This window comes from Rhinoderma darwinii, chromosome 3 (genome assembly GCF_050947455.1).
Source record: "Rhinoderma darwinii isolate aRhiDar2 chromosome 3, aRhiDar2.hap1, whole genome shotgun sequence".
NCBI lineage: Eukaryota > Metazoa > Chordata > Amphibia > Anura > Rhinodermatidae > Rhinoderma > Rhinoderma darwinii.
This window is the reverse complement of record NC_134689.1, coordinates 125,643,671-125,656,838: the sequence shown is the minus strand read 5'-3', so window position 1 is coordinate 125,656,838 and position 13,168 is coordinate 125,643,671. Positions and strand designations below refer to the sequence as shown.

The window sequence follows — 13,168 nt, the reverse complement described above, 5'->3', positions numbered from 1 at the left end:
AGCCATTTTTCATTGACTCTATAGAAAAACAGCTCCAAAAACGGCCGTAAAAAACGCTGCGAAAAACGCGAGTTACTAAAAAAACGTTTGAAAATCAGGAGCTGTTTTCCCTTGAAAACAGCACCGTATTTTCAGACGTTTTTGGTTAAGTGTAAGAAACATAACATGATAGTATACTATTCACGTCAAATACTGTCAAACAAACAGTTGTTCAGAAATTAATATCATGATTTTAATTGGTTATTATGATTTGGACATCAAGTTGACTGAATAATACGTGTCAGTAAGGCCTCAAGCACACATGCGTTGCCAAATATATGGCTGCAAATCACGGATCCGCGAAAGATGGACCGCACATGGATGGCTTCCGTGTGCGCTCTATTGTTTTAACGCACCAAATGAATAGAAAGTCCGAGACTGATCCTCAAAAAACGGACAGGAGTAGGACATGTTCTATTTTTCGCGGAATGGGCACACGGTTCAGCTAAAAGAACGGAAGTGTGCATGGCCCCATAAAAATGAATGGGTCAGTGTGCTATCCGTTAAAAAAAACGGATAGCAGACTGAAGCATTTCAGTGAAGTGTGCTTGAGGGCTTAATGTTTAGCTCATAGAGGGGGGGGTTTCTAATTAGGGGAACCCCATCTAGTAACTCCATAGTCCTAGTCCTAAATTGTAATAGGGCATACCAGGGGTGAGTGGAACCAGAGGCATAGCTAGGTTCTCCAGCACCCGGGGCAAAAATTCAGTTTGGTTCCCCCCCCCCAAGCTCTTTCCCGACATCTCCTACCCCCTCGCCGTGTTTGTTTTCTCTATCAATCAATGACGTGTCATTTATTTTCCACATTTCTTTTTATGTAACTCGAGCATAAAAACATTTGTACATTTTACAAGCAATATAGTTCTATACACAACACCAGAACCAAGCTCAGTACATAAATACAGCCCCAGAACCAAGCTCAATACATATATACAGCACCAGCACAAATACAGCTCAATTTAGTGCAACCACTGCTGTACAGGTTTGTACGGTGTAAAACTACAGCTCCCAGCATGGCCCGAACAATGCTAAGAATATGCTGGGAGATGCTGTTTCACAAAAAATAAATCATATCATAATCATACCACCATCATCTCGCTGCAGATACAGTGACTACATTACTGATTAGAGGCAGAACAACCATTTACATTAAGTGACTCACCGGTGACGTCTCAGATTCTAGCTTTTTCTTTTTCTCCATCCGGTCCAGACCTCTATGATGACTTCTCCCGGTCACAGCCCATTTCTGCTGTTTGGCGCTCAGATGTCTTCAGCTTCTCACTTTTACAACATTTCTACACCTATAAATAAAGATAAAGTTATCATTATATCACACACTACGCCCATAAATGTAATAGCGCCATACACTGCACCTCTAATTATAATAGAACCATACACCATGTCCCACACACACTGTGCCCCCTATAGATAGTGCCTGCCATAGAGCCACCTGTAGATAGTGCCCCCATAGAGCCCCCTGTAAATAGTGCCCCCATATAGACCACCCCTGTATATAGTGTCCCACAAATAGCTCCCCCTATAGTGCTCTACAAATAGCCCACCCCTGTATATAGCCCCCCTGTAGCTATAGCCCAGCCCTGTATATAGTGCTCCATGTATAGCCCAACCCTGTATATAGCCCCCTGTAGATATAGCCCACCCGTGTATATAGTGCTCCACAGATAGCCCACCCCTGTATATAGCCCCCCTGTAGATATAGCCCACCCCTGTATATAGCCCCCCTGTAGATATAGCCCACCCCTGTATATAGTGCTGCATAGATCGCCCACCCCTGTATATAGCCCACCTGTATATAGTCCCACTGTAGATATAGCCCACCCCTGTATATAGTACCCCACAAATAGCTCCCCCTATAGTGCTCCACAGAAAGCCCACCTCTGTATATAGCCCCCTGCAGATATAGCCCACCCCTGTATATAGTGCTCCATAGATAGGCCACCCCTGTATATAGCCCCCCTGTAGATATAGCCCACCCCTGTATACAGTACTCCATAGATAGCCCACCCCAGTATATAGCCGCCCCTGTAGATAAACACCCCTCCGTAGATAAAGCCTCCACGCGTGCAGATAAAGCACCCTGTAGATAAAGTCCCCCTTGTAGATAAAGCCCCCCCCCCCCGTGTAGATAAAGCCCCCCGTAGATAAAGTCCCCCCTGTAGATACAGCCACACACTTTTTTATTACAATAAAAAAAAACTATTCAAAATCACCTTAATCCCGTTCCCATGCCGGCTGGCACCAATGGAGACCTGCTCTCTTCTGCGCAGGTCTCCTGGGGGTTGAACGAAGCGTCTATGAAAGGGGCTGTTTGGCTGGGCAGGATGACTTTGCCTGTCATTCAGCGCCTTTCAGCAACGGAAGCTTCACTGGTACAAAAGGTACCAGTCGCTTCACTGGTACAAAAGCGCTTAATAGCCGGGCACGGAACTAACCCGGTAATAAAAAAGTCAATGGTTTTTAAACCCGCAATATTACATTAGTTGTGGATTTTTTGGCCCAAGTGAATTTTAAGGGGAAAATCTATAACAAATCTCTGCTGTTTCAGCAACCGAAATTGATATGTTGCTAATTTATATAATCTCACCCACTTACCTGCTACTGTAATCTGTTGTGGATTTTACCTGTGCAAATCCACAGGTAAAATACGCAGCTTTTCCATTGCGTGTTAATCTGGCATTTTGGTGCGTTTTGTGGGTCAGGGACGTTTTTTTCAAAATGCAGCATGCTCTAGGTATGGTGTTTTTCTGCCATTTTTCCCATCGGCTTCTCTACTGGACTTGAAAAACGCCGGAAAAAAGGAGTGAGCGTACGTGCAACGTGAACAACACACAAGTGCCCAGTAAATTAGGGGGACCGCTGTCACCTTAAAAACAGCGTTCTACTGTCTATTATATTACAGGTATGCAGATGAATTTCATGACTTTATGGTGGATTCTTACAAACCCATCTCACATTGAATGGCTTACGATTAATGTAAATGCTGGGAAAAGCTCCCGACATATACGTTAAATGAAGGCTGGGATGCATACGTCACCATCTACTGTACTGGTATCCATTAAACGGATACGTTATGATCTGGGGTCATGAGAGTTCATGACGTATTCATTAAACAGAAACCCATAGGCTATGCTTTTTGTTTAATGCATACATCCTGAAAATCTATTAAAAAGATCATGACCTATACCAGTGACGTGTGCCATACAGTGACATATGTCACCCAAAGGCTGTTTAAAGACTTATACCACGCAGTATACATTTTTTTACGGGATGCCGTTGTATGGAGTAGCATAGTCTATTACACTATTCTATACTTCTTTTGGCCTCTGTCGGGCTAATGGGTCATTTGTATATGTTTAGCATGTAGGCCAGGAGCTTACCCAACGTACGCGCTGAACCAAGTGAAGTAAGGAGATGTAAAGAGGGCCTAAGGTGGGTGCTCTATGAGAGAGCGAGGGGCCCATATACTGATCCTGCACAGGGGCCCTCTGCTGTCCGTGTCTATACCTGAGTCTTGTTACTTTCCTAAACCTTAGAAATTCACACTTATTCATTGTTAAAGCGGTGGCATATGGAAACCAATATCTGGCTGACCTTTCTACAAACATTTTTATGTTAAACTTCTGCACTTTAGTTTATTTTTATCATCAATACATTGCCGTGCAATCTGTGCAAGATCAATAAAAAAAAAACGATTAAACATAAAAGCATGATGACATGGGAGCGATGTATAGGCCGAAGCCACTATATGTAAATAACATTTCCATATTAAAGCTCTCAATTCTATATGGAAAGTACAAAGAGATTTGCATAGACTATAAATATGTGTAGTTTATTGCACTTTTCTGTTGGGCTATCTGGTTACGGACTTGTCTGATGTAGACTTTGTTGCCACCCACTGCATCTCTTCTCCTGTAGCTGAGGTGTTTCTATACAAACTACAGCGTCCAGTTGTCATATTAATTATTACACAGGGTAATGACTGAAATAGTCAAAATAAGGAGGGGGTGGGGGGACTCAAGAGAGTCCTTTCTTGGTGCTCAAAGATTTAGAAAAGGAAGGCTTGCAACAAAGCATTAATTGGTCTGCAGAAATAGTCTGACAAGGCATGGAAGATAGGTTTCATACAGCCAGGCAATTGTGAAAGGGGGAAGAGGCCGGTGAATAGACCCCACGCTTCTTTTCTAAACTCTCTTGCTGAGCAAAAAATGGACTGCATCTTGAATACAGGCCTGATCTTGAATACTATACCCAGCAGAGAAAGAAAAAAAATGCACCATTTATTGGAAGTTTCTTCCAGCTATTCATGTGTTGTATGGAGAGAATCAGCTGGATTTGTTTACCATGAAAGACCCTAATTTTATTTTCTCTCCTAGTAAAAAAAAAAAAAAAAGACCCTGTCCTAGAACTCAGGCGGGTTCTACTGTAACAAAATGAGGTGTAACAAATGTACAGACGTTTCTAATGGATTGTAGTCATGTACAGATGAACGACTTCATTCTGCTAGGTATTTAATGTTAATGGTTCTTTAAGAAAGAAAAAAAAAATCACACAGCTTATCCGTCTATATGGGACATCAAAAGAACTACGCAGAGTGGCTGGTAAGGGGGGTTCTAAGCTAATAAAATGGTGACATTTCAGGAATGAATAGGGAAAAAGAAAAAAAAGGATTACCCTGGCTGGTAAAATGAGGTACACTTATCTCTGTCAGACGTACCCAACTCCTAATTTTAAGAGGTTCTCAAAAACAATAATACATTGTGTTATACATGTTGACTTCCTGGACATAAAATGCTTACTGTAGGTAAATAGGGGAAAATACAATAAAATAATACTTTATAGTTTTCTTAAAACAATAAAAAATTAAAAAATATATAGTATTTATTTATTTTTAAGTTATTTATTAATGCAATTAAAGGGGTTCTACTACTAAAACACTAGTAACTTGCAGCCACCACTTTAGATTTTCTCCCTGTACATTCCCCATCTCAACCCAGTGCTGTAAGGATATTGGACCACAGCCCCATTTAATAAATGCGGACATTTATTTTCAATGTAAACCCAGTCCAAAAGTACAGGTCACGTCTCCTGTAACAATAGCCAGAAGTGTAGTTGGGGGGCGGGGGGGGGGGGGGGGGGCTGGCAGTGCATGTGCCCTGGGTGCTGGTACTGGGTGCCAGGAAAGGGCCAACACGCCACTCTCTAGTATTTAGATACAGGCCTAGATCAGCAAACTGAATCTTTGCCTTGGATAATAGCTACTACTCTAGAGTAACCCCATTAACAGTGCCAGCAGACTGCCCTCTAATAAACAGTGCTCGCATTAACAAAGCCAGCAGAGATACACCCCGTACACAGTGCCAGAAGTGTGCACACCCATAAACAGAGGGGATGAGCAGCAATACTTTAACATAAATGGCGTTGTTTCTGGAAGAAAAGAAAAAACAGGCAATCATTTCTAATCTTGGACATTCCCTTTAAATGAGAAAACTGGCTGCCTACAGCAGCTACAAGGGGAAGATCACTGCATTCATAGTTACACAGCTCCTAGTGAAGTTAATGAGAGCAGTATAAATACATATGCCACATACTCCCCATAGAGCAAGAGATCTGCCTACTCTGCAGGGAGTCTTGGGCTAGAAAAACTGCCCAAGTTTCAGAGATGCTGATAGCAACCAACCGATTCCAGCTCTCATTTTCCTAGTACAGTCTAAAAATAAAAGGAGTGATCATATATGTTGCTATGGGCAACACTGCTATAATGCACAAGGCCCTATGTTTGTTGAGGAGACAAGCTTTGGGCAAGTTCAGGTATCTCCACCCATATTTGGTTGATCATTTTCATGATAAAGTTCATCACTGGTTCAAGTAGAGGTCAAAGATATTCGACATTACCCAATCCATTTTTCATCAGTCTTCTCACAGCGCGACTAGTATATTGGCTATGTTAGTCTTAAAGAGGGCGTCTCCATTGGTCGCATGCCACTGTGACCCTGACCAATGGCTAGAACAAAGTGGCAGCGGTGCTTGCAAAGCGCCATGTCAGTTTATCTCCTTTCAGCGCTGCTGCGCCGCTTTTCCAGGTGGCTGCATGGACAACCATTATAGTCAATTATAGGTCAGCGCCAGTTGAACATTGGGGGCATATCCTAACGATATGCCACCAATGTCTGTGATTAGACAACCTCTTTAGTGCTTCTTTCATTAGAAATGTATCTAATCTGTGTGGTCCCCTCTAGGCTGAACCTTCTGTATTCCAGACAAGATGATTTATGATGTTGGAAATAATATGCAGTCAGCACTGTAGTAAGAGAATATGTTAACCCTGATAATGCCACGGATGGAAACAGGCATATAGAATGATATGTATATACATTGAACGAATGCCACCATATAATGTAGTGCAGTGTGTATACCGTTTATATATCTAACATTGCTGGACGCATCACCAAACCTTAGATCTGGACCTACCTCTGCCTGTAACAATGCTTTGTACTTTTAATGAGCACTTTTATTTTATTGGTGTCCAAAGTTCACTCCATGGACAGGTTTGTTCTAAGTTAAATTGCAAGTTATCTTTACCTAGAGGAAGGAGGCAGACGCAGCATTCATATCTAAATGATCTTTTCATTTTAACTGCCCTAACACACAGATTATTAATCTGCTAGTTTTACAATAATCCAAAATGTTATATATGTAATTGTATCTTACAACTCGGAAAACGCCCCAAAAACGGCCAAAAATGCCTCCCATTGATTTCAATGGGAGGCGGAGGTGTTTTTTTTCCCGCGAGCGGAAAAACCGGCTGCCGGAAAAAGGGACATGCCCTATCTTCGGGTGTTTACACTTCTGACCTCCCATTGACATCAATGGGAGACAGAGAAAGCGTATTACGTGGCGTTTTTTGCCCGCGGCGCTCAATGTCCGCGGGTGAAAAACGCAGCGGAAAACTCTATGAAAATCGGCGTGCAGACAGAGCAAAATCTGCCTCAAATTCCAAACGGAATTTTGAGGCAGATTTTCTGCCTGCAAAAAAACAGTGTGAACCCAGCCTAACTGAAAACCACAACCAAATCATCACGTGCTGATCTCTGCGCCGCCGCTACCAGGCATTGATTACTAGGAGATATAACCATTAGCCGCCTTCACACGCAGATTATTTCTGACGCTTTAAATTGCAAAAAAAGAATGCATGTAAAAACACCAGCGTTTGTACAATGCAAGTGCATTTTTATGCTTTTTTTTCTAGGTGTTCTTGGTGGCGTTTTTTATTTAGTGTCATTTTGTACATGTTTTTTTTCTGCATTTTTTTTTAGTCCAAAACGTCAAACTAAACACCATTACAAATCAACAAAAAAGAAAAAAAAAAAGCAACAAATCAAAACGCAGTGTTATGTAGTGCATTGTATACTATATTGTGCACTATAGATTTTAATGTTTCATCTGGCTGCATTAACAAAAGCTGTAAAAAACGCCATTAAAAACCTCCCAAAAAAAAAAAAAACGCTGTGTGTCAATCCAGCCTTAACAATATGTACGTAAATTGTATTCAACAAATTAGAAATAAAATCACAGAAAAATGGACTCCTGATTATTGCCAAGTGTAAAAGTAATATACAATATTCAAAGACCAACCAATGCTCATAAATATGTTTATTTACACCCTGCAATAAAGTATCATTGAAATAATAATAATAAAAAAAAATATAAAAACAAAGAATTTTATATATATATATATATATATATATATATATATATATATATATATATATATATATATATATATATATATATATATATATATATATATATAGTAGATCTATATGCTTATAATGTGAATTTAGTGTAACTCGGTTAAATACACTATAAAGAACAAATATCTAGCCCCTAATAGTGAATGCTAGAAGGTCCGGGTACTGTCTCCGAATCATGTGTTGGCAGAGCAGGGGTTAAGCCGTGATGACTTGCTGCTGTGTGACATGTTGTTGGGGTGTGGGGGGGACCAATTGTGACGTCACACATCAAACTGACACCTCATGGTCAGGCACAGGGTGAGCTCCTGATAAGTGAGTTCCTATCTTGACATGCTGTACAGACTGGCGGCACGGGCAGCGCTCGGCAGCTTGATCACAGATCGCTGTGTGTGACTAATGGGCCGGCATCGCCTTTATACTTCCTCCCTTGCCCTATAATCTATCTGGGCACTGTGGAGGTGACAGGTGTATGAGGCACAGGTCGCCCAGCATCAATTTTGTTTGTTTTGCTTGCATTTATTGGGAACCTGAATTTTACATTACAGAGCTGCTGGAACTTGTAGTACTACTCCAGCAATGTAATGCTGATATGTATGATAAGGTGCCCTACAGATTGTGTGTTCTCTATAGTGTCCTCTATTATAGCGCATTCTTTGTGTAATGCTAATCCTATAAATAGTGACTCTGTGTATGGCATGTAATAGGGTGCATATGTGACCATCACACACAATGACAACCCGTGTAGGACGCTGCTGCCCTGCGGACTTGGTTGTAGCCATGAAGAAGACGATGCTAATTTCCTCTGTGGCCACTTTCACAGAAAATAAAAAATAATTGCACATTTTCTGAGATTAGAAATATTAAAACAGCAGATTTTAGTCAAGTCTATCACGGAACAAACACTTCTACACTCTTACAAGAAGTGGTACTGGGCACACAAATGGGCATAGCATTGTTACTGATGTGAGCCGATTAACAGTCACTACCTGATGTAAATAAATGGTGTAGTAGGAATAGAATTCTGCACAATATTAATGGGGTGGCTGGGATTGATATTCACTACATTGCAATGGCATAAATAGTACCTGGCATGGGCATCGTACTGGCATGTTGGATTGCTGGGTATTAGCATGGCACTGATAATACGGTCATGCTAATGAGAGGTTGCAGCACATGGCATCGGTATTAGTGCAGATTATTTTGCTTGTTACCAGCATTGTAATGACAAGCTGTATTACCTGGCATAAGCATGGTAATGCCAATCTATAGTGCCTGCATTGATCGTGGTAATTGAACAGGTCGCATTCTCCAGTATTTAGATGGTAATGACAGGTTGCAATAGGCATAGTAAGAGCCTGGGCAATGGAAGGTGACGTGACTGACAGGCATAGGATATGTCTAAAATGGGCATGGTAATATGACAGGTACCCGTGGTAATGACTGACAGGTTGCCGGGCTGATGGTTGGACCGGGTGTAGTTTGGTATGAGCTGAGAGTTGGACCCCTGCCCTGACTTGTATGAGTATGCTAATACATCGTGATTGGTATCATTATGGTAATATGACAGGTGCCTGGTATCAGCAAGTTACATTGGCTGGTATGGGATTGGCATGAGAGGCGCAGCTGGCAGCCTCAGACTGCGTTGATGGCTCTGAACAGTTTCGTCTGGTATAGTGTGGTGACACTGCCAAACTGTATGGACTGGTATTGTAATGACAGGTGCCTGGTGGGACAGGTTCATGCACTGACTGCTTACTATGAGGCTGCCCTGGGTGGTAAAGTTGGCAGTCACTGTCCCTCTACCCTTCTCCGTGTCAGTAGTTTATTGGGGACATGACAGGTGCATATGTGGTATAATGACAGGTTGGTACAGCTCCGGCCGCTGCAGTGAGTGGTACAGCTGGCACCTTCTGCCCCGTCCCTCAGTGTCAGTAGTTTATTGGGGACATGACAGGTGGATATGTGATATAATGGCAGGTTGGTACCCTGGCTGCTCCGGCCGCTGCAGTGAGTGGTACAGCTGGCACCTTCTGCCCCGTCCCTCAGTGTCAGTAGTTTATTGGGGACATGACAGGTGGATATGTGGTATAATGACAGGTTGGTACCCTGGCTGCTCCGGCCGCTGCAGTGAGTGGTACAGCTGGCAGCGTCCTCCCGTCCCTCAGTGTCAGTAGTTTATTAGGGACATGACAGGTGGATATTGGTATAATGACAGGTTGGTACCCTGGCTGCTCCGGCCGCTGCAGTGAGTGGTACAGCTGGCAGCGTCCTCCCGTCCCTCAGTGTCAGTAGTTTATTAGGGACATGGCAGGTGGATATGTGGTATAATGACAGGTTGGTACTCTGGCTGCTCCGGCCGCTGCAGTGAGTGGTACAGCTGGCACCTTCTGCCCCGTCCCTCAGTGTCAGTAGTTTATTGGGGACATGACAGGTGGATATGTGGTATAATGACAGGTTGGTACCCTGGCTGCTCCGGCCGCTGCAGTGAGTGGTACAGCTGGCAGCGTCCTCCCGTCCCTCAGTGTCAGTAGTTTATTGGGGACATGCCAGGTGGATATGTGGTATAATGGCAGGTTGGTACCCTGGCTGCTCCGGCCGCTGCAGTGAGTGGTACAGCTGGCAGCGTCCTCCCGTCCCTCAGTGTCAGTGAGCTGTTTATTCAGGGCTCGGAGCGGCACGCGTCAGGCGCACGCACTGGAACAACAGAGCGCCGAGAATGGAGCCCGGGGAGAGGGGCGGGGCCAGGCGCGCACGTCCAGCTTGTGCCCATTGAAAAGGCGGCGGCGTCCGGGCGACCCCAGCACTGAGCGCTTATCCAGGGAACGTGCGGCACGGAGCTGCCCGACACACACGCGAGTGACACGAGTCTCCCCTGCTGCCCGGACACTCACTGCCAGCCACATGGACACCACTGCCAAGGCAGAGAGCGGCTCCAGCCAGCCCTTCCTGCAGCCAGCATGCTACTATGCCCAGAGCTTGCCGCTCAGTCCGGGGGACGCAGGACAACACGGCTCCAAGTCCCTGCCAAAGCAGGTGAAGAGGCAGCGCTCGTCCTCCCCGGAGCTTATGAGATGCAAGAGGAGGCTCAACTTCAACGGCTTTGGCTACAGTCTGCCCCAACAGCAACCAGCTGCCGTAGCCCGGAGGAACGAGCGGGAGAGGAACAGAGTCAAACTGGTCAACCTGGGCTTTGCCACCCTGCGGGAGCATGTCCCCAACGGCGCTGCCAACAAGAAGATGAGCAAGGTGGAGACGCTGCGCTCGGCTGTAGAATACATCAGGGCGCTGCAGCAACTGCTGGATGAACATGACGCTGTCAGCGCTGCCTTCCAGTCCGGGGTGCTGTCACCCACCATCTCACCCAACTATGGGCATGATATGAACTCTATGGCAGGGTCTCCTGTCTCCTCCTACTCCTCCGATGAAGGGTCCTATGATCCCCTAAGTCCTGAGGAACAAGACCTGCTAGACTTCACCACTTGGTTCTGAGCTTTAAGGAGCAGGTGAGTTGTCTTCTCCCTCATTCCACTCTTGGGTGCCCTGAGCATGCCATGGAGATATATATATATATATATATATATATATATATATATACTGCTTTCCAATACACTTGGTACCACCATCATCTTCATCCCAGTAGTAACTTGCCATGTTTTTCTACAAGTGTCATGGTAGACTGTCATTATAGTAAACATTTCCTGTTCTTCTGCAAGTGTCAGGGTAGACACTGTCAGTGGCAGTAAAGACATTAATGGTTAACCTATTCTTTGATGTTCCGTCTTGCTCTTGTCTGAATGAGTAACTGATCTCCTTCTTTGTATTTCAGGACTGTTGCTCAGATCGCAAGTTCAGCTTTCTGCTCTGAAAGAGAAAGTGAAGCACATGGGAGCTATCAGCCCCCCAAGAACACTGAAGCACTACATTGCACTCCAGCTGGGTCTACAGGATGAACAGAGACTCAGACCTATGGTGGGATATGGGTGGTGGAGCCTACACCATCATATTCACACAACCAAGAGACTCTGTCCCACATGATCCTAAGAACAAGGCGAGGGCTTCCCCAAAAATCTTAATGTAAGCCCTTAAGAGACTGTCCTGTCATGTTCAAGGATGACCTTCGTTCCAGGATCTTGAATTGTGGAGTTTGTTGCATTAAACCTATGCTGGTATTCAAAGAACCCTTTGAAAACCCTCTACTACTATTTTTATACCACGTTCATCTAAAATGCTTCCAATCTTTTTGTTGTTTTTTGGTATTTTTTTTTTTTTATGAAAAAAAATATCTATTTCTATGTATCCCAGATGTTTGGGATGTATTAAGCTATTTTTGTACATAAGAGAGAGATTTATAGAAGTTTTGTACAAATGTTTATAAAAACGTGTATATCTTGATACATTATTATGTAATGCTTATTACCTCTGCGTATTTAGACTTGTAGTCTATATATTTCAGTGATGGTCACCCTGTGGAGCTCTGGCCACCGGTGAACTGCATCTCCAAGGGTATGGGGTTCAGCATAAGCTGGAGTGCCAAGGTTGCCCGTCCCTGCTATAATTACCTTACAACTGCCATTTTGTATGTGGTTTCGTGAAAGGACACTCCTTTAAGGTGGGGTTGGAATTCCTCCAGATGTACTTTAGCACCGATGTGTCTTACTTTATAGAAACTTTTGATAATGTATTAATTGTGTTATTAAACATTGTTCACAGTGAACAAAGTTAATGCAGCTATTGTCCAAACAAGCAAAATAGTGGTCCATCGTTTCGATGCTGCCTTTTGGAACCTTACACCACTGCCTTTTCTTACTGTTTTATTACAAACTTACAAAGGTCCTGCATAACAAATGTGTTTTTTTTACACAATAGTTTCATAATAAAATATTTTATACAAAAAAAAAAAAATAATAATCTGCCTTGTTATATTTTTTTCTGTTCTCCAGACCTTTTTAAAGTGTCCGGAACCTGCTTAGAGATGAATGGCTAGGTTCAGGCTGATGTATCTATTTAAGACAGACACAATAAAGATGGGGACCAATTGTTTGCCATCCCGTACATGAAAAGGCTCAAGGGAAAAAAGGATTGATTAATGGGTATATTGTCCTTAAACCAGCACCCAAGAAAGAATGACTAAATAAAAAAAAAAAGGTCTGCGGAGAGGGCGCTCTATACCAACCAGAGAAGACTCAGGGCACCCCCCTCCCCCTCTCCTGTAGTATAATAGAAGAATAATCTAAGATAAAATGTGCATAAAACAATTTCATACATAACTCCAGCTAAACTTGACCTTAATAACTCAAATGTATTAAAGACTTTTCTTTGCCCCTCAATAAAGCAAACTTTCCTAAATCTCCACATGC

At 43.3% G+C, this 13,168-nt stretch overlaps 1 protein-coding gene across 1 annotated transcript; it reads left to right on the top strand.

Moving 5' to 3' along the window:
* The first annotated feature begins 10,286 nt into the window (after positions 1 to 10,286).
* On the top strand, positions 10,287 to 12,651 carry ASCL1 (achaete-scute family bHLH transcription factor 1). The gene is made up of 2 exons (XM_075860066.1): positions 10,287 to 11,314; positions 11,638 to 12,651. Exon 1 carries the CDS (start codon positions 10,713 to 10,715, stop codon positions 11,298 to 11,300), a length of 588 nt encoding a protein of 195 aa, XP_075716181.1. The 5' UTR covers positions 10,287 to 10,712; the 3' UTR covers positions 11,301 to 11,314; positions 11,638 to 12,651.
* Positions 12,652 to 13,168: the final 517 nt, after the last annotated feature.

Excerpts from the sequence above, each read along its gene's own strand:
- ASCL1 (XM_075860066.1), top strand. The coding sequence starts at position 10,713 with ATGGACACCACTGCCAAGGCAGAGAGCGGCTCCAGCCAGCCCTTCCTG.